Source organism: Hemitrygon akajei, chromosome 1 (genome assembly GCF_048418815.1).
Source record: "Hemitrygon akajei chromosome 1, sHemAka1.3, whole genome shotgun sequence".
NCBI classification, from domain to species: domain Eukaryota; kingdom Metazoa; phylum Chordata; class Chondrichthyes; order Myliobatiformes; family Dasyatidae; genus Hemitrygon; species Hemitrygon akajei.
This window is the reverse complement of record NC_133124.1, coordinates 100,369,924-100,395,244: the sequence shown is the minus strand read 5'-3', so window position 1 is coordinate 100,395,244 and position 25,321 is coordinate 100,369,924. Positions and strand designations below refer to the sequence as shown.

At 41.2% G+C, this 25,321-nt stretch overlaps 1 protein-coding gene across 3 annotated transcripts in view; it reads right to left on the bottom strand.

Annotated features, from left to right (window-relative positions):
* The window catches only part of zfat (zinc finger and AT hook domain containing), a 123,012-nt gene that overhangs the window by 71,795 nt on the left and 25,896 nt on the right, over window positions 1-25,321 (bottom strand). For all 3 annotated transcript variants that reach the window (XM_073048381.1, XM_073048389.1, XM_073048400.1), the window contains one exon: window positions 2,173-3,494. In XM_073048381.1, coding sequence (XP_072904482.1) covers window positions 2,173-3,494 — 1,322 coding nt within the window. The remainder of the gene's footprint in view (window positions 1-2,172; window positions 3,495-25,321) is intronic.

The window sequence follows — 25,321 nt, the reverse complement described above, 5'->3', positions numbered from 1 at the left end:
GCTTTTGTCTTAGAGTCATAAAGAAGTACAGCACAGAAACAGTCACTTTGCCTTATCTATCCCATGCCAAAAACAATTTAAACTGCCACCTGGGACCATAGTCGTCCATATCGCTACTATCCATGTACTGCACCTATCCAAACTTCTCTTAAACTTGAAATCGAGCTCACATGCACACACTTGTGCTGGCAGCTCAGCCTTATCTGAAAAGGATAATTTAAAGTGCCACCCTTTGACCAAATGATTCAATTTGTATACTGAAGTTTATTTTGAGACAATGGTCAGCATCTCTTCTTTCTCCCTCAAACAATTTCATACAAATGCCTTCAGGTACTCTTTCCAATAATTTTTCTCTCGTATTATTAATGAAGATAAAGTACAGTCAAGAAGAGAGAATTGACCATTTTTTCCATCTTTTACTCTCTACCATATTTTAAAGCTAAAAACTGAGGACCTTCATCACACTTTCATTTCTTTGTTATTAATTGTTTGAACCTATTCTTTACTTATTAGAGTTACAAAACAATTAGCAATCAAATCTGTAGTTTTTCTCTGCATTTTCCTTTCTAATATTTTACTTCATTGAAATTGGCTTTGTAGATTTATCAATTCCAAGATCCCAAAACATCAATGACCCCAGTTAATTTCAATCGCGTTTTTTTTTATCATTTGCTGCATTTGAGAAAGGTCAAATTATCTACACAAAAAGTTAAATTCTAGAATTACTGTTGGTGATATTAATGAAGGAATTCATTATGAAAGAATTAATGATGATTCTTCCATCTGTATTTTTAATAGGTGCAGGGAAGGCATTTCATACAGATTTTTAATTGCTTTAAGAAGTAAAATGAAGGATATCATGCAACTGCAGCATTCATTTGTCAGTGATAATTTGTTGAGAATAATAGACACTTGAATACTATAAACTGATTATCCTCAGCTATGATTTTCAAGGCAGAGTTGCATATTTATGTATTGAAAAAGTAACTGAAGTTCCAAGTCTCAAGGCACAGATTGACATGAAGGCTGAGAAGGCAATTCAAGAAGCAGTTTGTTAAGTATGTATAGCTCGAGTGGACTCTGTCTAAGTAGTTATCAGCAGTTATAAGTTTCTAGAGTTTTGGCTTATGGATCATGAAGTGCCATGACTGGTCTCTTTCCATTCTTGAAATGCCATAAATAAATCTCAAGGTTCAAAATAGTGCATCTCTACAGCATCTGTTCTGCAAAGCAATACTGTTTGATTTCAACTGATGATTACCTTCAAAAAGAAGTTTTGATACAAGTCTGATTACAAAATCAAAGGCTATTTAACAATGGATATTAGCATATTACACCCAGTCTAAGTTGCATCAGATTCTCAAGCGGTGAAAACTGATGGGGGGGGGGGGGGGTTGCAAAAGAATTAAGAACAAAAGAACTTTCACTCAAGCACCTCAATTTAATGGAGGTGCTAGATGGTATATTATTCACAATGTATCATGGATCAGGAAAAAAACAAGATAATTGCTCAAGGGTCAATGCTTACTTTGTTACCACTGAAAATGTTTGAAATACCTGAATAGCTAACAACCTGTCATATTATAGGGCAAGTTTAAAAAAAGGATTAATTTTCTTTTGAAGATTTAAATTAATTTGGTTGCAAACCTATTAATGTCAACATCAATAACCCTCTGATATTTTGAAATTGTTGAATATCCAAAGCAAGGGAAATTGAGGTACAAGGTCTTGTATCCCACTCAACATTGCCAGGACTGTGCAAAGGATTAGACTGACTGGCTATGCAGGCTTATTATGTTCCATCATCAAACCAAAAGAATCTCTTATCAGGCAATGGAATAGCTTGATCCTGATGGGCTACGATCCTTGTTGGCTGATATTAACGAGACTGGTGCCTTTGAACAGCGGAACCCAAAACAATACAATCTTGCTGTCAGGCACCCAAAACAGCATCTATAACTTTTAATTTCCTATTTATACATCTTAAAATATCAACACTCAATGAAACAAATGGTTCAGTCTAAAACTGTGCAAGAAACTCAAGGATGAAATACCAAAACAGAACTATTTTCTTCAATTAAACACCAATTAAAAATTCACAGTTTAGGTAATTCCACTTTCTTTGTACACAAAAAAAATAGATTTAGCAATGACAGATGGACTATTTCTTACCACAGTATCCACACTCCAGGTCCCCATAGACTTTCCTGATCTTCTCAAATAGGCTGACATTCAGTTGTCTCTTCTGTAAGCTGTCAAGAACTTGTTGGAAAGCTCCAGAGTCCACATCATCCTTTTGAGCTTCTGCTGATAACGGAATTTCTTTAACACCATCATCAAGGTGAACCATTTCAAATGGGTCTTCATTTTGGACCTCACAAGATCCACATATTTTGAGGGAGTCAACACCCTCCTGGTCCACAGAATTAGACATGTGGTTTGTTTCTATGCTTTCAGAATCTACTACATTATCACTGCTGACAGGTAAAGCTGACAAGACTTCCTCTCCACACCTGTCCAAAGATCTCTGCTCATTAGTTAAAGGTATATTTCCTTCTTCCAAAGAAACTGTATTATGCTGGATTGTCCCAGTGTGAAATGAAGGGTTATTTAGAACTTCTTCATGCTGACTAAGACTCTCTAATGGAATATGAGCTCCTCCGTTTTCAAGTTCAATAAGGACCTGGTGCCCTTGTGAATCATGGTCAGAGCCATTGAAGCCTGTACTCCCAGAAGAATCCTCCAAGGCTTCTGGTTGAATGTCACCTCCTGGTTCCAGGAGATAGAAGCTCTGATTAATGGAGTTATTAAATACTGAATCTTCCCCCAAGTCGCTGTGGACCTCCTTTACATGAGACTTTAACTTGACTGAGCTAACAAATTTCTTTGTGCACACAGAACAAATGTAGATAAATTTGTGCTTGCGTACGTGTGTTTCCAGTGAATGGTACTTAGTGGCTCCATGGTCACAGAGCTCACAGGCGAACGGGCGGTCATCGCCATGGACAAGCATGTGCCGGTCGCGGTCCGATTCATTTTTAAACTTACGCTCGCACACGTGACAGTCGTAGAGCAGCTGCCGCTTTCCCTCCCTAGTCAAAAGGCGCAGCTCATCATAGACTTCCTTGACTTTCTCCTCATCCATGTCATGGCTCTCCCGGATGTGCTTGAGGAGGTTCTTGATGTCAGAGTACTTTTTTTTGCAAAAGCGGCAATGCTGCTTGATCTTTTTGTGCACCCGCTCGATGTGCACTTTTAGATGCCCTTTGCTTAGACAAGTAAAGGCACAGTAGTCACAGCTAAACTTTTCTCCTGTGTGCTTCCGCATATGAACTATAAGGTTGGCCTTGATGGTACTTGCATAGTCACACTGCAAACATTTATAAGGCTTCTCATTAGTATGAATTCTGAGGTGAGCTTGAAGTGAATGCTTAAATTTGAAAACTTTATTGCAGTATTCACAGGTAAATATCTTCAGCTGGGTTGTCCCTTGTCTGAAAGACAGGAAAAAATATCTTGTCAGTTTTCAGCTGCGACAGAACCCTTTACTTGCACAATGTGATAGAAATTGTACTGATCATTCATCCTGTAAGTTAATTTAGTCCCACATGTTCAAAATTCTGTGGATTCAAATTACACTCCAGAAAGCTGATCACAAAGTACAGAATGATCATCCTTTGCAGTTCTAGGAAATTTCCAGAGTATTTGAAATGTAAAATTGTAAATTGAGCACTAGAATCCACAACATTATCTGAAAGGTGTACTTTTTGGTATTTCAGACAATTTTAGTCCTCAGTTAGCATTACTAAAAACAGATTAACTGGTCATTGCTGTCATAGAATCATGTGCCTTCAAATTATTCAGCATAATTTGAACTTTACAATGATGCGCATTTAAAGTTTTTACTATTGCATTGTGTTCAGGTCATGAAAGTTGGGACTGTAAGGAAATATTTTTGCTTTCCGCTGACTTCTCTGAACAACAATTCCACTGATAAAAGCTAATGAATGAGTGTCATAGGCTCAAGAGCCTAACCTTTTCCTCAAATTTCACTCACATTGCAGTACATTTGTACATGATCAAAAAAACAAAGATGCTGGCTTTCCCTTTTCCCTTTCTATCATAAGAACCAATCGTACAGCTGCTTCTGGAGTCCCAACAGTGATCTACTGTTTCAATGCAGATTAAGAATCAATTCCTGAAGGGAGAATTGCTCACACAGTTCTGAGAGAGATTTACAGGCAAGATACTGAGAGCCAAGTCTAGAATCACAGAGCAAATTCAGAAAATGGGATGACCACTTAGAACGAGAGATGTTTTCAAGATGTTTTCAGGTTTCTGAGTTTTTGAAATTCTCTTCCTCAAAATCAAATCAAGTTTAATTATCATTCAAAGCATACATAGATACAGCTGAATGAGATGGCATTCCTCTGGGAGCAAGGTGCAAAATATTCAAGATAGCAAGTGTGGATCCTCAATAGCATGCAAGGACGAGTTTAGAGGATATGAGGATCAGATGGCAAAAATACACATGAGTCAGAGGATCTTGCTGAATGATGGGTGGAAAGGTGAGTGAGAAGATATGGGCTTGCTTTGTTGTGCTTTGTGTTGTTCTGCCAAGCTTGAGGGTATGCTATGTTTGATGCCAGAATGTGTGGAGACACTGGGTTGCCCCCAGCACATCCTCAGTTCTGTTGCTTGTTAACACAAATGACGCATGCCACTGCATGTTCTGAGGTAATTGTAAGAAATAAATTTGAATCTGAAAGAAGTCTGAAAAACCTGACTCAGGGGATGATATAAATTCAGAATCAGGTTTATTGTCATTGGCGTACGCTGTGAAAATTATAGTTTTGAGTGCAGTGCAGGCATAATAAATAACTGTAAGTTGCAAGAGAGCAAACAGCAAATAAATAAATAGAACAAAAGAGGAATACCAAGGTGTTTTTTCTGAGTTCATGGACCATTCAGAAATCTGATCGCAGAGGGGAAGAAACTGTTCCTAAAATGTTGAGTGAGGGTAACTTCAGGCTCCTGATGAAGGTCCTTTATGGTGGATGCTGCCTTCTTGAAACAATCCCTTTTGAAGAAGTTCTTTATAAATTTGGGAGATTTGCACCCATAATGGAACTTCTATTTCTTATGTTCATTAGTTTTATATTGGTTTATTGTATTGATGCATTTAATGTTTTTAATTTACCTTAACTTTATTTTAGCTATTTTGCAATCAGAACTCAATAGCTAATTAATGGCACTATACATTCCATAGACATCTCAGATCGGGTGCAGGTTATTCTCGAAAGGGAGGGCAAGAATCCAGATGTTGTGGTCCATGTAGGGACCAATGACATGGGTAGGATGAGTGAGGGGGTCTGCGTAGGGAGTTCAGGGAGTTAGGTGCGAAGCTGAAGAGCAGGACCTCCAGGGTAACAATCTCAGGATTGCTACCTGTGCCACGTGCGAGTGAGGCACGGAACAGAAGGATTATAAAGATTAATACATGGCTGAGGGGATGGTGCAGGAGGGAGGGCTTCAGGTTTGTAGATAATTGGGCTTTGTTTCAGGGAAGGTGGGATCTGTTCTGAAGGGACGGTTTACACCTGAACTGGAGCGGTACTAACATTCTTGCAGGGAAGTTTGCTAGTGCTTCTTGGGGGGGTTTAAACTAAATTTGCAGGGGGCGGGGATCCAGAATGTGAGAGAGGATAGCGGGAGGAAGAATAAAGGACAAGTGGGGACTACACGGTTCCAGAATATTAAGTGTGTAGTAGAGGAAGGTGGGGCGGAACAAGTGATAAGGGGGACTCATGTACAGAGGGATGGTCTGACGGAACATGGAGTTAAATGTGTTGAAAGAATAAGTAAATTTAGGAAGGATAACAAAATTCTAGGGGCGTATAGCCCGATGGGAGTTCGGGGAGCTGGGTTAAGCACAATAGGCAGCGATTCAAAGAGAGAGAGGAGAAATGGGTTAAAAATTCTATATCTGAATGCACGAAGTGTCAGAAATAAGGCGGATGAGCTTGAAGCCCAGGTGCGAATGGGTAACTATGATGTTGTTGGGATAACGGAGACATGGCTGCAGGGAGATCAGACCTGGGAAATGAATGTACAAGGGTATACGTGCTATCGTAGGGACAGAAATGTGGGCAGAGGGGGTGGGGTGGCCCTGTTGGTGAGGAATGAGATTCAGTCCTTTGCAAGGGGGAACATAGGGTCAGGAGAAGTAGAGTCTGTGTGGATAGAACTGAGGAACAGTAAGGGCAAAAGGACCCAAATGGGTGTTGTCTACAGGCCACCAAACAGTGGCATGGATATTGGGTGCAAGTTGAATAGGGAGTTAACATTGGCATGTAGCAAAGGTAATGTCGCAGTAGTTATGCGGGATTTCAACATGCAGGTGAACTGGGAGAATCAGGTTGGTGCTGGACCACAGGATAGGGAGTTTGTAGAGTGCCTACGGGATGCATTCCTGGAACAGCTTGTACGAGAGCCGACCAAGGACAAGACTATTCTGGATCTAGTGTTATGTAATGAACAGGATTTGATAAGCGATCTTGCAGTAAAGGAGCCATTAGGAGGTAGTGATCATAATATGATAAGCTTTTATCTGCAATTTGAGAAGGATAAGGGCAGATCGGAGGTGTCAGTGTTGCAGATGAACAGGGGAAACTATGGAGCCATGAGGGAGGAGCTGGCCAAAGTTGACTGGACGGATAGCCTAGCAGAAAAGACAGTGCAACAGCAATGGCAGGTATTCTTGGGAATAATGCACAAGGTGCAAAATCAGTTCATCCCCCAGAGAAGGAAGGATTCAAAGGGGGGAAAGGGGCCACAGTGGTTGACAAAGGAAGTCAGAGATTGCATAGCATTAAAAAAAAGGAAATATGACAGAGCTAAGGTGAGTGGGAGGACAGACGATTGGGAAGTTTTTAAGGAACAACAGAACTTAACTAAAAAGACAATACGGGGAGAAAAAATGAGGTATGAACGCAAGCTAGCCAGGAATATAAAGGAAGATAGCAAAAGCTTTTTTAGGTATGTGAAGAGAAAGAAGATAGTTAAGAACAATGTTGGGCCCTTGAAGAATGAATTGGGTGAAATTGTTATGGGAAACAGAGAAATGGCAGAAGAATTTAATGAGTACTTTAGATCTGTTTTCACTAAGGAAGACACAAGCAATCTCCCAGATGTATGGATGGGCCAAGGACATAGGGTAACAGAGGAAATGAAACAGATTGACATTCGGAAGGAAACGGTGATGAGAAGACTGATGGGACTGAAGGCTGACAAATCCCCAGGTCCAGATGGTCTGCACCCTAGGGTACTAAAGGAGGTGGCCCTGGAAATTGCGGATGCATTGGTAATCATTTTCCAATGTTCCTTAGATTCAGGATCAGTTCCTGAGGATTGGAGAATGGCTAATGTTATCCCACTTTTTAAGAAAGGAGGGAGGGAGAAAACAGAGAACTATCGACCTGTCAGCCTGACATCGGTGGTGGGAAAGATGCTAGAGTCCATTATTAAGGATGAAATAGTGGCATATCTAGATAGCAGTGATAGGATTGGGCCGAGCCAGCATGGATTTACCAAGGGTAAATCATGCTTGACTAATCCGTTGGAGTTTTTCGAGGATGTAACCAGGAAGTTAGACAGGGGAGATCCAGTGGATGTAGTGTACCTCGATTTTCAGAAGGCATTTGACAAGGTCCCACATAGAAGATTGGTGGGTAAAATCAAAACTCAGGGCATCGGGGGGAAGGCATTGACATGGATAGAAAACTGGTTGGCAGATAGAAAGCAAAGGGTAGCGGTGAATGGGTGTTTCTCGGAATGGCAGGTGGTGACTAGTGGGGTGCCACAGGGCTCGGTATTGGGACCACAGCTGTTTACCATTTATGTTAACGATTTGGATGAAGGCATAGAAAATAACATCAGCAAATTTGCTGATGATACTAAGATGGGTGGCAGTGTGACATGTGATAAGGATGTTAGGAGAATTCAGGGTGACTTGGATAGGCTGGGTGAGTGGGCAGATACTTGGCAGATGGCGTTTAATGTGAATAAGTGTGAGGTTATCCACTTTGGGAGTAAGAACAGGAAGGCAGATTATTATCTGAACGGTGTAGAGTTGGGTAAAGGAGAAATACAAAGAGATCTAGGAGTCCTTGTTCATCAGTCACTGAAGGTGAATGAGCAAGTGCAGCAGGCAGTGAAGAAGGCTAATGGAATGTTGGCCTTTATTACAAAGGGAATTGAGTACAAGAGCAAGGAAATCCTCTTGCATTTGTACAGAGCCCTGGTGAGACCACACCTGGAGTATTGTGTACAGTTTTGGTCTCCAGGGTTAAGGGAGGACATCCTGGCTGTAGAGGAAGTGCAGCGTAGATTCACGAGGTTAATTCCTGGGATGTCTTGGCTGTCTTACGCAGAGAGGTTAGAGAGACTGGGCTTGTACACGCTGGAATTAAGGAGATTGAGAGGGGATCTGATTGAAACATATAAAATTATTAAGGGATTGGACAAGATAGAGGCAGGAAGTATGTTCCAGATGTTGGGAGAGTCCAGTACCAGAGGGCATGGTTTGAGAATAAGGGGTAGGTCATTTAGGACAGAGTTAAGGAAAAACTTCTTCTCCCAAAGAGTTGTGGGGGTCTGGAATGCACTGCCTGGGAAGGTAGTGGAGGCCAATTCTCTGGATGCTTTCAAGAAAGAGCTAGATAGGTATCTTATGGATAGGGGAATCAAGGGATATGGGGACAAGGCAGGAACCGGGTATTGATAGTAGTTGATCAGCCATGATCTCAAAATGGTGGTGCAGGCTCGAAGGGCTGAATGGTCTACTTCTGCACCTATTGTCTATTGACACCTCACCCAAATAGCCACTCACTACAGCGTTTAAACAGATTGTCATAGTCCTGTGGACGACAGATTATTGATGGATCAAGGAGGAGGCATTACATAGTTCTGCTACCCTAACTTGCCCCAATGAAGGTATTTTAATGCCAAGATCTTCAGAAAATCTACTGGATAACCCTTTCTTACAGGAAAGTTAAAATTAACAGCTATTTTATCTAGGATAGTAGTTATAGTCACAAATTTATGTGAAAGGCAGACAAGATCTTCAAATCATAAATAGATTACTCTTGATTTTGAATTAAAAATTCAAGGTCATCAATATTTGACATTATTTACACAACATATGCCAGCTGAGAGAATATTGGAGTGAAAATAGCTTACATTTATATGGTAAATGCATTGAGAACTGCCTGCTATTTGCAGTGTGTTGCTCTGCACATGACAAACCACCATGCATGGCAAATTCAGGAGCCTGAAATGAACAGGAGATCATATGCTAATGTAACTGTATCTGAGCTCCATTCCATCATCACCAGAGCGCGGACAAGAAATTGGAGATGGAAGACAGTGTAGGAAAGTGCATGGTCACGCACTTTGGTAGAGGGAATAAAGGTGAACACTCTTTTCTATTCGGGAGGTAATTCAGAAATCAGAGGTACAAAGACACTTGGAGGTCCTCATGCAGTATTCCCAAAAGTTTAACTTGCAGGTTGAGTCAGTAGTAAGGAAGGCAAATACAATGTTAGCATTCATTGCAAAATTAAAATATACATGAATGTAATGCTGAGGCTTTAGAAAGTATTGGTCAGACCGCATTTGGAGTATTGTAAGAAGTTTCATTGTTCAAAGAAAATTAATTATCGAAGTGTGTGTATTCTATGTCACCATATACAGTGGATTCCAGTTAATTGGGCCATTGCTTAATTGGGACAACTGCTTATTTGGGACAACTCTTACAGAACAGAGTAATCACAGAAATAGCTAGGATTCCTTTAATTTATTTAGGACACCGTGGCACTCAACTGGGACAGGAGACTGTTGTTGAAAAGTTTCTAAGTAGCGTCAGTCATGTTCACTTATGTGGCCATTAGACACTACACCATGCTTAAAGCAAGCAGTTTATAAATAGCATCAGTTGCATGTGGTTGTGTTATCTTATCCATTTGGGCTGACTGATGCTGATTCAAAGCAGTGACTTTTGATAATATTGCTTTTTATTTTAACTTAAAATAATTTAGACCATTGCCAAGATGTCACAAAAATATTTGACATTAGCCACTTGGAGGAATATTCTGGCAGAATACAGTGTGGATGAAGTGCCTTTGCTATTTCCAGTGTATTCCTCCAGGTGGTGCAGAACACGGAAGATTACAGATTTATTAACACAAAACAACAGATAGCAATCCACAGAAGATTTCCCGTGATCTGGACCCTGTAATGAAAGTGTGTTTATATGCCACCCAGGAAGATCATTTCATACATAAATAATCACAATTAAAATCTTAGGCCCAAAGCAAGAACCTGGTTATTGCTATTTGTCAAACCTTGCCAGAGGAACTAGCAAGTCAGGCCGCATCTATGGAGGGGAATAAACCATAGAATTTTTGATCTGAGATCCTTCATGAAGATCTCCATGATCACCTCATATTATGTCAAACAATTTGCTCCTCACAGATTCTACTAAATTCCTCACAAATGAAGCATCTGTAGTTTCCTGTTGTAGGAGCCATGTATCTTTTTCAAGCTATCTGTACTGTATTTTGTTTTGCATGTTTGTTATGGGTTATGGCAATTTGTTATGTGGGTTGGGGCATGGTAGAAGAAACTGAGTATAGTTATGTATTGATGCTTTGTCCTAGTTAGTTAATTTAGTTTAGTTGCTCGTTAGAAGCAGCTGGGGAATGGATTTTTTTTTGTTGACCGCTAGTTTGAATGCTAATTATTCTTATACTGCTTATTTCATTATTTTGCTAATTTGGTTATGCTAATTTCTAATATAATGATACAAGATCACTTAACTTTGCTGGTTTCATAATAAAGGATCAAACATACTTTTTTCGACTGGGAACTCGATTATTTGGAAACACGTTGTAGTATCAAGCCTCTCAGCAGTTTTGGTTTGTTTTCAAGAAATGGCTACATCTTGTAATCTAAAAAGCTATACCAAACGAACAGCAGTCATGGCAAAGGATGGTCTCAGACCTGCTGGCAAAACTAGAGCAGTTTGTCGTAGGATTATCTGCCACTGTTTGTTCATTCATGCTGTCTATTTCTGGTTTGAACACAGTTTTGATTGGTCAGTGCTGCCTGTCCATTGTGGAGATTTGCTCAATTGTGTGGTGGTTGCCTGAGGGTTCGTCACCTTGTTTCACTGGTTGCTGACATTTGAATTGAATGCTGTTTGTTTAGTCTGGTGTAAGTGTTATGGATGTCTGGACAGCTTGTTTGTTGTCGTCATTTATTGAAATATTGCCAGTGCATTTGCAAATGTACTGTGGCTGAACAGAGTTAATTGCAAGTTGTACAATAAGGAGAGAGTAACATGAGTGAATTAAAGGAAGGAACTGACTTCAGCAACCCTGAAGTTGAGTATGGGGAAAGAGTAATTAAACTTACTGCCAAAGCTAAGGAAAATCAAATTGAATGCCTTCAAAAGAAGTATAAAACAAATGTGAACATAATTTAAGGTTTAATATCATCAATTAAGAATCTTAAGGAAAATGTCTTACAAGTGCAATCTTGTCTTGACTAATCTCTGTAAAGCTGTTGCAAAGCAACATCACAAGTTAATTTCATTACTTCCCAAGAATGAACAAGAAAAACAGAATAAATGTTTTTCAAGCATTGATAGCTATATGCAGAGTATTCATAGTGGATGTGAAACAATGGCTGGCACAAGCACGTTTCAGTGAAGGTCATGTTGCTGCAACAAGTGAATATGTGTTTCACCTTACAACAAACAATGTTTCTCAGATCCCAAGGCACGTTTTGAATACGTATACAGCAAATGACCCACAAGATGATATGAAACCAAATGACAGTGTGTCATCTATCAGCGCTCAAAGCTCTGCTGCAGAAAGAAAATCTTCTGTACCTAATACCTCCTCTGGATGTATTAAAACAGAGGCTAATTTAGCTGCATTGATCACATGTTGATGATTATTGAAGGGCAAACATGCTATAGAAGAGTAGGAGCTGTACCTCTTGGAACAGCTACAGAAAAGGCAGGAACAGCTTAAGTTGGAGGAAGAAATTGCCACACATATGGCTAAAGTTAATGTGCTAAGGGCTTCAAGTGCTAAGACTGCTCCAGCAGGACAGTTCTATGATGTGAATTCCTTTATTGAAAAGGCACAGAGAAAAACAAAAACATACAATGTCAATGTTGATTTATTTGTTCCTCAAGTGTTTGGGTTACATGAACAAATTCCCTAAAGGTAGTTCATGGTGTTTACTCTCAGCCTGCACTAATGAGGCATTCTGAACCTATGTCATATCCAACAGTTCAAAGTGCTCATGGAGACATTCGTGTACAATATAGAAACACTCTTGTTTCAGATGATAGAGGTCAAAACAATATTATGGATATTATGCGGAAGAAAAATGAAATAACAACCTTAGTGGCAACACAGCAATGCATTTCATCTTTACTTAAAAGAATGATTCAAATCTTCAATGGTGATCCATTGCAGTATCATGCATTCATGAAGCACTTCGAAAATTTGTGTTGAAGGCAAGACTGACGGCTATAGTGACTGTCTCTGTTTCCTTGGACTGTACACTAGGGATTGCCCTGAGAACTTGTCAGAAGTTGCCAGCATGTCCACCCTAAAAAAGGATATGTCAAGGCTAAGGCTTTACTACAGGAACATTTTGTTAATGAACAGAAAATTGCATCCACCTACATGCAATCGGTTCTTTCTTGGGTACCTATCCAATCTGAAGATGTGAAAGCTCTTCAAGACAACAGTCTTTTTCTTAGAGGTTGTTGTAATGCTGTGGAAGAAGTACAGTACATGCATGTGAGCTGGACATGCCTGCCAATATGTTGATTGTCATAAAGAAATTGCCCTATATGCACAGGAATAAGTGGAAAATGGTGGTCTGTAAACAGTAAGAATTACACAACCGTACGACTACTTTTGTTGACATGATTGATTTTATTGAGAGACAAGATGGCTGCAGACCTGGTATTTGGGAATACACAGGCTGCTCCATTACCTGCAATAAGTAAAGGTGTGAACAAAACTAAGTCACAATTTTGTTCTAAGGCTAAAGGAAGCAGCTTTGCCACTACTATGGCCACTGTCAGAAGTAAAGCTGAAACGGAACCTGGAACTAATGGAAGGGAAATAGTCTCATCAGCCAAAAGGGTTTGTCTGTTCTGTAAGCATGAACATACACTGGATTCATGTCCTCTGCTGGAGAAAAGGCTCATAATGAGAAGATTGCCTTCCTGAAAGAAAATGGTGTCTGCTTTTTATATTTGTCTACAGGGCACATCAGCAAGGATCGCAGGAAGCGTCTTTCGTGCAAGGTATGCAATGGCAAGCATCCCAGCATACTTCATATTCACTCTAACGAAAAGGGTACAGAATCAAAATAAGCCATTGAAGTATCAGACACAACAGTGAGTAGTGCCCTGGTGACCAAAGGCTTACAGGGGCCAACGATCATAATTGTAAACTTCCCATAGTTCCAGTACAAGTGAAGTCTAAGAAGGGTAACAAGACGGTGGTTACTTACGCTTTTTTAGATCCAGGGAGTACAGCAGTGTTCTGTACAGTGGGCCTCATGAACAAGCTCAACCTCACAAGAAAAAGTACTCCCAAATACATACAGACCATGGGTCAAGGGAATGTAATGATTAGCTACATTGTTTCAGGATTGGAAGTGACTGGCTTGGATAGTAAAAGCTATTGTCAACTACCTAATGTCTATACACAGGCAAGTATTCTGTCCACAGAGGGAACATTACGTGACAGAGGGATCTCCAGGGATGGTCTCATCTAAAACATGCCTATTTGCCAGAGATTGATTCAGAAACTGAGCTGCTGATAGGGACAAATGTACCTAAAGCATCAGAGCTATTACAAGTAATTCACAGTGTTAATGATAGACCCTATGCAGTTAGAACAATGTTGGGTTGGACTGTGGATGGAACACTGAAAGGAGACAATGGTGATGGGAAAGACTGTGCACAGCCTGAGCTGACAGTTAATAGGATCCAGTTTTGAACTTGGATGAGCTATGCCAATTTCACTCTTAGGAAATTTGCAGAAGACAATGAAAAACATTTCAGCTGTGTGACAATGGATACGGTTTTGCATTGCTTCTATATTGATGACTTCCTTATGTCTGTGTCCTCTGAGGAAGAAGTAGTGTCTCTCTATCATGACCTTGTATCCATCTGTGCTAAAGGCAGCTTTCAACTCACAAGGTGGATAAGTAACAGGCATAGTGCTAGCCATGACACCGGAAGAGCGAAGAGTGAAAGACATGGAGGATTTGCATTTGGATCAAGATACTCCTTCAGTGGAGAGAGTACTGGATTGTGCATTCAGCACACTACTTTCAAGTTTAAGATCATGATCCAAGATAGACCACTAAACCAGAAGGGGGATCCTCCCCACAGTTAGTTCCACCTATAATCCTTTAGGAATCTTGAGTGCGGTTGTGCTATCTGCTAAGAGGATCCTACAAGACCTATATAAAAAGGAGCTTGGCTGGGATGACACTGTACATACATCAGTTGCTCATGAGTGCACCAGCCGCCTGGAAGAACTCTACCAGCTGGAAGACTTCAAGGTTGTTAGATGCTAGAACCCCCTGGATTTTGGATAAGTTACTGCTGCACAGTTACAGAACTTTACAGGTGCAAACAAAGATGGCTACGGAGCACTGCTGCACAACACGGGCTCTCAGGTGCACAGTGCTTTTATCATAGGAAAATCTAGGATAGCTCCACTTCACCACCGCTAAGATGGCAAGCTGTATGGACACATTGTGGAGGAAGGAGTTGCATATGCAGCTTGATGACTCAGTTTTTTGGACTGATAGTACTTTGATGTTGAATTATATCAAAAATGAAACTTCCAGGTTTTCAAACCTTCATTGGAACCAAAGTTTCATAAATTCTTATGGTCTCACAGGCACTTCAATGGAGTTATGTAAACACTTCAAGCTACCCAGCAGATTTGGCCTCTAAAGGGCTGAAGGTGATAACATTTCTGAAGAATGAGACATGGGTGTCAAGGCCTCGGTATCTTCTTCAGCTTGAAAGGGAATGGCCAAGACAGTAGACTGGATTCTTAGATTTAAGAACCTGCTCTCATTTTGTAGTTGAAAGAGAATGCAATTGAACATTTTCTGACTCAGTCTGACTTCGATGAAGAACAACAAAGGCATTCTTGAGACACAGAATGTTTTGTTAATGCACTTCGACGCTTTATAGCAAGACGAGGAGAGGTTCGTGAACTGCACTCTGAAAATATGACAAACTTTGCTCAAGCTGTGTGTGAGTTGAGAGAACTGGAATCACTCATGGATCAGTGATGTCCATCTTCAGAAAGGAATTAAGTAGATTTTCAACCCCGTCCCCCCACCTCTAGTTGGTTCACATCATGGAGGAACATGGGAGAGACTGATCAGATCTGTGTGAAAGGTCCTCAATTCTACCATGAAGGTACAGAATCTTGATGAAGAACATTTCCACATAGTCTTTTGTGAACTAGAGGCTATTATCAATGGTGACCTAATTACTAAAGCATCATCTGATCCCAATGGTCTGAAAGCACTAACACCCAACCTTCTGTTGCCTCAGGTATAAAACACAATTTCCTCCCAGGAAACACTGTGCGCATAGTTGACAACTCAGCGCCTCGAAACTCATGAATCATGAGAAGAGTCACTCCTGTCTTTCCAGACAGAAGAGGATTTGAGCAGCTAGAGATGATTCAAAATTAAGACAAGCTGTATGGACAGGCCTATAACAAAAGTCTGTCTTTTACAGGTGGCAGAGGTTTGAGGAGCTTTGGAAACTTCATGACTTTTGACTTGACTTACTGACTTGACAGGAGTGTTGGTAAGATCACTGTATTGGGCTAAGTGTTGGTAACCTCTGGCCTAAATGACTGTTACACGACTTGACTGGAAGAAGAAAATAAAAAGATGATATTTGCATAAATGTTAAAATGCTTATCCCTAAAAATTTCATGTGTCCTATTATTGTAGTATGTACTTGTTAGTATTACAGTGCAATAATTAGGGGTTGGGATGTAGGAGCTATGCGTCTATTTTTGGTCTGTCGGTATTGCATTTTGTGTTGTGCGTTTATTATGAGTTACGGTAATTTGTCACATGGGTTGGGGCATGGTAGAAACAAATGAGTATAGTTATGTATTCGTGTTTTGTCTTAGTTAGTTAAGTTTAGTTAAGTTGCTAGCTAGAGGCAGCCAGGGAATGGATATATTTTTGTAGACGATTAACTTGAACACTAATTACTCTTATTCCATTTATTTCATTATTTTGCTACTTTGGTTACACTAATTTCTAATGTGGCTCTATAAGATTATTTGTCTTTGCTGGTTTCATAATAAAGGATCAAACATACTTTTTTCGACTTGGAACTCAATACCTGGAAGCGCATCACACCGAGTCAAGCCCCTCACTCAGCCTCTCAGTGGTTTTGGTTTGTTTTCAAGTAACCACTACACCTGCTTTTACCCCAGTGATGAAGTGTTTTGAAAGGTTGGTGATGAAACATATCAACACCTGCCTGAGAAATGACTTGGATCCGCTCCAATTTGCCTACTGACGCAACAAGTCCACAGCAGATTCCATCTCATTGGGTTTTCACTCAACCCTGGAACATCTGGACAGCAAGGATGCATATATCAAGATGCTCTTTATCAACAATAGCTCAGCATTCAATACCATCATCCACTCAAAACTAATCAATAAGCTTCAAGACCTTGGTCTCAATGCCTCATTGTGTACTAGCATCCTTGATTTCCTCACTTGCAGACCTCAGTCAGTTTGGTTTGGCAACGTACCCTCCATGATCTCCATCAGCACAGGCGCACCTCAAGGCTGTGTGCTTAGTCCCCTGCTCTACTCACTTTACATTTTATGAACGTGTGGCTAAGCATAGCTCCAATGCCATATTCAAGTTTGCTGAATCAAAGGTGGTGATGAATCAGCATACAGGAAGGGGATTGAAAATCTGGCTGAGTGGTGCCACAACAACAACCTCTGACTCAGTGTCCGCAAAACCAAGGAGCTGATTATTGACTTCAGGAGGAGGAAACCAGAGGTCCAAGAGCCAGTCCTTGTTGGAGAATCACAGGTGGATGAGGGTCAGCAACTTTACATTCCTTGGTGTTATAATTTCAGAGGACCTACCCTAAGCCCAGCGCATAATTGCAATTATGAAGAAAGCACAGCAGCACCTAAATTTCCTTAGGAGTTTGCAAAGATTTGGCATGACATCTAAGACTCTGACAAACTTCTGTAGATGTGTGGTAGAGAGTATGTTGACTGGCTGCATTCCAGTCTGATGTGGAAACAACAATGCCCTTGAACAGGAAATCATACAAAAGTAGTGGAAATGGACCAGTCCATCATGGGTAAAGCCCTCCCCTCCACTGAGAACATCTACATAGAGAGTGTTGTCACAGGAAAGCAGCATCCATCATCAGGGACCATTCCCAACTAGGTCATGCACTCTTCTTACTGCTACCATCAGCAAGAAGGAACAGGAGTCACAGGACTCACACCACTTGGTTCAGTAATAGTTATTACCCCTGTACTTTAATAATAAATTTACTTTGAACTTTTCAACTTTGAACAATCTCTCTAATTATCTAATAAAGTATACAGGTATATATATATATATATATATATATTCCAAATAAATCTATCTCACAATGATAGCAAGGGACAAAATTGGTCCTCTGGAAAATCAGATTGGTTATCTATGCATGGAGCTGTAAGAGATGGGGGAGATCGTAAATTGATTTTTTCATCTGTATTCACTCAGGACACAGACACAGAGCTGACGGATAAAAGGAAAAGCAGCATCAAGGTCATGGGCCATGTGCAGATTACAGAGGAGGAGGTGTTAGCTGCCTTGAGGCAAGATAGAGTAAGTAAATCCCCAGGGCCTGACAAGGTGTTCCCTTGGACCCTTTGGGAGACTAGTGCAGAAATTACAGGGGCCCTACCCTAGCAGAGACATTTAAAACATCCTTAACCACAGATAAGGTGCCAGAGGATTGGAGGATAGCTAATGTTGTCCGTTGTTTAAGAAAGGCTTTAAGAATAAGCCAGGAAATTATAGGCCGGTGGGTATGTCATCAGCAATGGGAAATTTATTGGAAGGTATTCTAAGGGACTGGATATATAAATATTTGAATAGGCAGGGACTGATTAAGGATAGTTAATGTGGCTTTGTCCGTGGTAGGTCATGCCTAATCAATCTTACAGAGTTTTTCAAAGAAGTTACTAGTAAAGTTGATGAAGGCAAGGCAGTGGATGTCTGCGTGGACTTTAGCAAGATCTTTGACGAGGTCCCACATGGGAGGTTGGTCAAGAAGGTTCAGTTGTTTGGCATTCAAGATGAGATGGTAAAGTGGATTAGATACTGGCTTTGCGGACGAAGCCAGAGAGGGGCAGTAGATGGTTACCTCTCTAACTGGAGGCCTGTGACTAGTGGAATTCCACAGGGATTGTTGCTAGGTCCATTGTTGTTGGTAATCTATACCAATGATCTCGATGATAATGTGGAAAACTGGATCAGCAAATTTGTGGATGACACCAGGATTGGGGGTGTACTGAACAGCAAGGAATACTATAAAAGCTTGAAGCAGGATTTTGACCAGCTGGAAAAAATGGCAGATAGAATTTAATACAATCATGTGTGAAGTTTTACAATTTGGGAGAACCAACCAGTATTTGATAGGGCAACAAGGCACGCAGTAGAACAGAGTGATCTGGGAATACAGATCCATAATTCCTTAAAAGCGGTGCCGTAGGTAGATAAGGTCATAAAGAAAGCATTTAGCACATTGGTCATAAATCAATGTATTCAGTACAGAAGTTGGGATGTCATGTTGAAATTGTATGACATTGGTGATGCCCAATTTAGAATGTTGTGTAAAATTTTGATCACCTACCAAGGATGTAAATAAGATTGAAAGGGTGCTGAGAAAATTTACAAGGATGTTGTCATGACCTGAGTTATAGGGCGAGGTCGAATAGGTTAGAACCTTATTCTTTAGAACGTAGAAGATTGAGGGGAGAATTGATTGAGGTATATAAAATTATAAGGGGTATAGATAGGGTAAATGCAAGTAGGCTTTTTCCACTGAAGTTGGGTGGGACTACAACTAGAGGTCATGGGTTAAGGGTGAAAGGTGAATTGCTCAGGGGGGAAATGTTCAGAGGTTGGTGAGAGCATGGAATGAGCTGCCAGCCAAAGAAGTGGATGCAGGGTTGATTTCAACATAAAAAAGGAAATTTGGATAGGTACATGGATGAGAGGGGTATGGAGGCCTATGGTCTGGGTCAAGTCGATGGGACTAGGCAGATTAATGTTTCAGCACGGACTCAATGAGCAGAAAGGCTGGATTCCAGGTTGTGGTGTTCTATGGCTTTTACATATTTATGACATACAAGGAGACCATTTTTGATCTATTAAGTCAATGCTGGCTAAAAGAGCAATCCCACTTGCCACACTAATTTTCCCTGTAAGACATTCCCATCAATTCCACCAGCTTCTTATCTCTCACCTACACAGTAGGGGCAATGCATAATGTTCAATTAAACGACCAGTCTGTAGGAAGGGCGAGAAAACTGGTGCTCCAAGGGGGAACTCAGAGGAAGCATATGCAAACTCCACACGGATAGCATTGTAAGTAACGACTGAACTTGGGTAACCGGAGCTCTGATGCACCAGCACTGCTTGCTCTTTCTCTACAAAGAGTACAAATCCATGAGACATAACACCAGAATTAGGCCACTTGGCCCATGGAACCTGCTCTGTCATTTCATCATGGCTGATCCATTTTTCCTCGCAGCCCCAGTCTACTGCCTTCTCCCCATATTGCTTAATGCCCTGACCAATCAAGAATCTATCAACCTCTGCCTTAAGTATACATACAGACTTGGTCACCACAGCTGCAAGTGGCAACCAATTGCACAGATTCACCACTTTCTGGCTAAAGAAATTCCTCCTCATCTCCATTCCAAAAGGACACCCTTATATTCTGAGGTCGTGTCCTCTAGTCTTAGATACTCCACCACAGGAAATATCTTCTCCAATCCACTCTATCAAGGCCTTTCACCATTCAATAGTTTTTAATGAGGTCCCCCTAATTCTTCTGAATTCTAGTGCCATCAAACACTCTTCACTTGACAAGCCTAAGCGTAAGTGCTACAACTGTCCCTACACCTCTTCTCTTACCACCATTCAGCGCCTCAAACAGTCCTTCCAGATGAGGCAACACTTCATCTGTGAGTCTGCTGGAGTCATCTATTGCATCCGGTGCTCCCAGTGCGGCCTCCTCTACATCAGCGAGACCCGATGCAGATTGGGGGACCGCTTCGTCGAGCACCTCCGCTCCGTCCGCCACAACAGACAGGATCTCCCAGTTGCCACCCACTTCAACTCCGCTTCACATTCCCATTCGGATATGTCCATACATGGCCTCCTCTACTGCCATGATGAGGCCAAACTCAGGTTGGAGGAGCAACACCTCATTTACCACCTGGGTAGTCTCCAGCCCCTTGGTATGAACATCGAATTCTCCAACTTCCGGTAATTCCCTCCCTCTCCCTTCCACCATCCCACTTTCACTCTGCCTCATCTTCTAGCTGCCTATCATCTCTCCCATAATTCTGCCTTCTTCTACTACCCATAGTGCTTTCCTTCTTCACCTTTCCTGCCTATCCCCTCCCTGCTTACCCTCCCCCACCCCTTGATCTTTCCTCTGATTGGTTTTTCACCTGACGTCTACCAGCTTTCTCCTTCCCACCCTTCCCCTACCTTCTTTATGGGGCCCCTGCCCCCTCCATCTTCAGTCCTGATGAAGGGTCTCGGCCTGAAACGTTAACTGTTCGTTTCCACGGATGCTGCCCAACCTGCTGAGTTCCTCCAGTTTGTTTGTACATGTTGACTTCACTTGACAAGCTGTTCAAACCTGGAATCATTTTCATGAACCTTCTTTGAATCCTCTCCAGTTTCAGCACATCCTTTTTAAGATAAAGGGCCCAAAATTGCTCACAATACTCTAAGTGAGGCCTCACTAGTGCTTAACAACGTCTCAACATTACATGCATACTTTTATATTCTAGTCCTCTTGAAATGAATGCTAACATTGCATTTGGCTTCCTCATCACAGACTCCACCTGCAAATTAATCTTCAGGGAATCCTGCAAAGCACTCCCAAGTCCCTTTGCATCTCAGTGTTTTGTATTTTCTCCCCATTTAGAAAATAGTCAACCCTTTCATTTCCTCTACCAAATTGCATGAACATACACTACCCAACACTGTATTCCATCTGCCACTTCTTTGCCCATTCTCCTAAATTGTCTAAGTCCTTCTGTAGTTTCTCTACGAGGGGTGATTGATAAGTTCGTGGCCTAAGGTAGAAGGAGTCAATTTTAGAAAACCTAGCACATTTATTTTTCAACATAGTCCCCTCCTACATTTACACACTTAGTCCAGCAGTCGTGGAGGATACGGATCCCCGCTTTGTAGAAGTTGGCGTCTTGGACCTCCAGAAAGTGGTCCACAGCAGGGGTGATTGATAAATTCATGGCCTAAGGTAGAAGGAGATTGAGTTATACAGTTCTCGTTACATGCACATGCAGTTCAACTCAGTGAATATGCAGAAAGAAGTTAGTAACTTTTGGGGGATTTCTGTTTCAGATAATTAAAAATTGCAAGTAAGCACTGTCTGAGAAAATGGACAACATCAGCCTTCGTGCAGTCATCCACTGCCTCGGTCTCAAGGGCTTATCACCCAAAGAGATCCACGAGGACATGGTAGCAACACTAGGGGAGGGTGAAAAATAAATGTGCTAGGTTTTCTAAAACTGACTCCTTCTACGTTAGGCCACAAACTTATCAATCTCCCTTCATACTTCCTCAAAACTACCTGCCCCTCCACCTATCTTCATATTGTCTGCAAGTTTTGCAACAAAGCCATCAATTCCATCATCCAAATCATTAACACATAATGTTAAAAAGAATCGGTCCAGCACAGACCCCTGTGGTACACCATTAGTTGCCAGCATTCAACCAGAAAAGGCTCCCTTTATTCCCACTCTTTGCTTCCTGCTAATCAGCCAGTGCTTTATCCATGCTAGAATCTTTTCTATAATACCATGGGCTCATAGCTTGTTAACAGCCTCATGTGTGGCATCTTGTCAAAGGGCTTCTGAAAATCCAAGTACACAACATCAACTGATTCTCCTTTGTCTATCCTGGTTGTTATTTCAGACTAACTGGCCTATAATTTCCTTTCTTCTACCTCTCTCCCTTCTTAAAGAGTGGAGTGTCATTTGCAATTTTTCAGTCTTTGTGAACCATTCCAGAATCTAGTGATTTTTTGAAAGATCATTACTAATGCCTCCACAATCCCTTCAGCTACCTCTTTCACCCTGGGGTGTACATTATCTGGTTCAAGTGACTTATCTACCTTCACACCTTTCTGTTTCCCAAGAGCGTTCTTCTAGTAATGGTACCTTCACACATTTCATGGCCCCTGACACATGGAACTTTCACCAAACACAGTGAAGGCTGATGCAAAATACTTATTCAGTTTGTTTCATCCACCATTTCCTTATCCCCCATTACTACCACTCCAGTGGCTCGTTATCCACTCTTGCCTCTCTTTTACACGTTATGTATCTTTAGAAACTCTTGGTATCCTCTTTAATATTACTGGCTGGCCTTTTTAGTTGCCTTTTGTTGGTATTTGAAATCTTCCCAATCCTCTAACCTCCTACTAATTTTTCCTCTATCATATGCCCTCTCTATTGCTTTTAAGCTGGCTTTGACTTATCTTGTTGGCCACGGTCGTGTCACCTTGCATTTAGAAACTTCTTCCTGATTGGATGTATATATCCTGTGCCTTCTGAATTGCTTCCAGAAATTCCACCCATTGCTGCTCTGCTATCATCCCTACCCATGTTCTTTTCCAGTGAATTCAGACCAACTCCTCTCTCATGTCTCTGTAATTCCCTTTACTCCACATCTGACTTTAGCTTCTCCATCTCAAATTTCAGGGTGAATTCCATCATATTATGATCTCTTGCCTGTAAGAGTCCTGTATCTAAGATTCTGCACACTTCCTGCCTTTCTGTATTAAATTTTCTGGATACCTAATTTTCACTGTGACTTTCACCACTGGTATTTTACCCTTTTTACCATAATAAACACCATTTCAAAAATTATTAACACATCTCACTTCTTTAAAATCTAATATTTAACAAATACTTTTCCTTTAACAACAAAGTAAAGAAGGCCTGGAGTGCCTGGAAGAATAAGAGAAAAAGTTAAATCACGAAGTCAATAGAAGGAAACAAAAGCAATGAAAATTGGTGAGGACTCACTCAAGCATGGATAAGCACTTAGACATAGCTCTTGTAGAAGACAATATCCTTCCATATCAGAAATAGAATCAGCTTTCTTTGAACAACATCTAAATTAATCTGCCTTCACCTTGTATTCTTTATAATTCACTAAGTAATTGGATTTCACAAGCATTGTCCAATTCTTCCATTATCTTATAAACCTTATTTGAATATCTCAAAGACTACGCAGGTCAAGTCATTCAAAACTATTTGGGTAACCAAACTTTAAACTGAAGATCAACATTGTGGGCCTCCTTTGCACCTTTTCCAAAGTTATTAATGGAATCATATAGTCATGCAGCAGAGAAAAAGACTCCTTGGGTGAACTGGTCCATGCCAATCAGGACTTCCATCTGTTATGACCTCGGCCCCCTCCTTTGTGAGAATCGCAAGAGCCCTAGTCAAGGGGGGGTCAACTGACCCAAGAGGGGGAGAGACGTGCTGAATAGACACAGGAAATGGGAGAGAGAGAGAGAGACGTGCGGAAGACCACGTTCTCCCGAGAAGCAGAATAAAGGTGACATTGACTATTGTCTCATGGAGACCACATAAAAAGCCCTCGGGCAAAGTGGGCTGGTTGAGAGGGAGATCGCATCACCTGCAACCTGACTGACACCTGCGATCCCGTGAAGAAGTATAAAGGAGGGTCTGAGGGGGGGAACCCTCAGACGCACCAAGGAGACACCAAGGAAGCACGATACCGATTCCCGTGGGAGCGGGAAGCCATTTTGAAGGAAGCCACGTGCGTTAGATTCCAAATTTTGAATCTGTGGCTAGAACCAACGGAAGACTGCTTTTAACTAACAACGGGGAAGCCTGCTCCCCTGATTCCAAGGATTTGCTCTGTAAAGACAACGGGCAAGTGTTTATCCTTTCTCAACCATCTCTCTCTCTCCACAACGTGAAACCCCAGCGGTTCCCAAAAGGGAAAAGCCTGCAGACTTCTGAGTGACTCTTTATATTTCAATTGGACTCAGTATTACCCCCTAGACAACTATAGAGCTTATTTCTGATTGATTATTATTACACCGGTGTTTTAGATTGAGTTGTGACGATGTATATGATCTGAATGTTTTGTATTAACCATACGTTTGTGCCCCTTTTTGAATAAAACGTTTGAAAATAGTAGCATCCGACTCAGCTGATCCCGCTATCTTTGCTGGTAAGTTACCTGGTTACGAGGTTACGTAACACATCTGAGCTCCATCCATTTAGCCATGTTTGGCCCATATCCCTCTTAACCTTTCCTCCCCCATGTACCTGTCCAAGTACCTTTTAAATGTGGTTAATGTAGCCTCCTTAACCACTTCCTCTGGCAGTTCATTCTTTATACTGACTGTGCTCTTGGAAAAAAAGTTGCCCCTCAGGTTCCTATTAAATCTCACCTTAAACCAATGCTCTGCAGTTCTTGATTATCCACCTTGAGAAAAAGACTGTAGGCATTCACCCTAAACATGCCCTTTTAATTATAGTCACCTCTATAAGATCACCCCTTATTCTCCTAATCACCAATGAAAACAGTTCAAACTGTTCAACCTCTCTCCATAACTCAGTCCCTCAAGTGCCAACAGCATCCCCCTAATGCTCCTTCGCACTATTTCCAATTTTATGGCATCTTTCCCATAGCAGGGTGACCAAAATTGAACACAGTATTCCACATGCAACCTCACCAATGTCTTGTACAACTGCAACATAACATCTTAATGTTTACACTCAATGCCAAAGCCTGCTTCACCATCCCATGTTCATGTGATGCAACGTTCAGAGAAGCAAGGTTCTTCTGACAGTTAATTCCATATACTGACCACTTTCTTAATGGAAA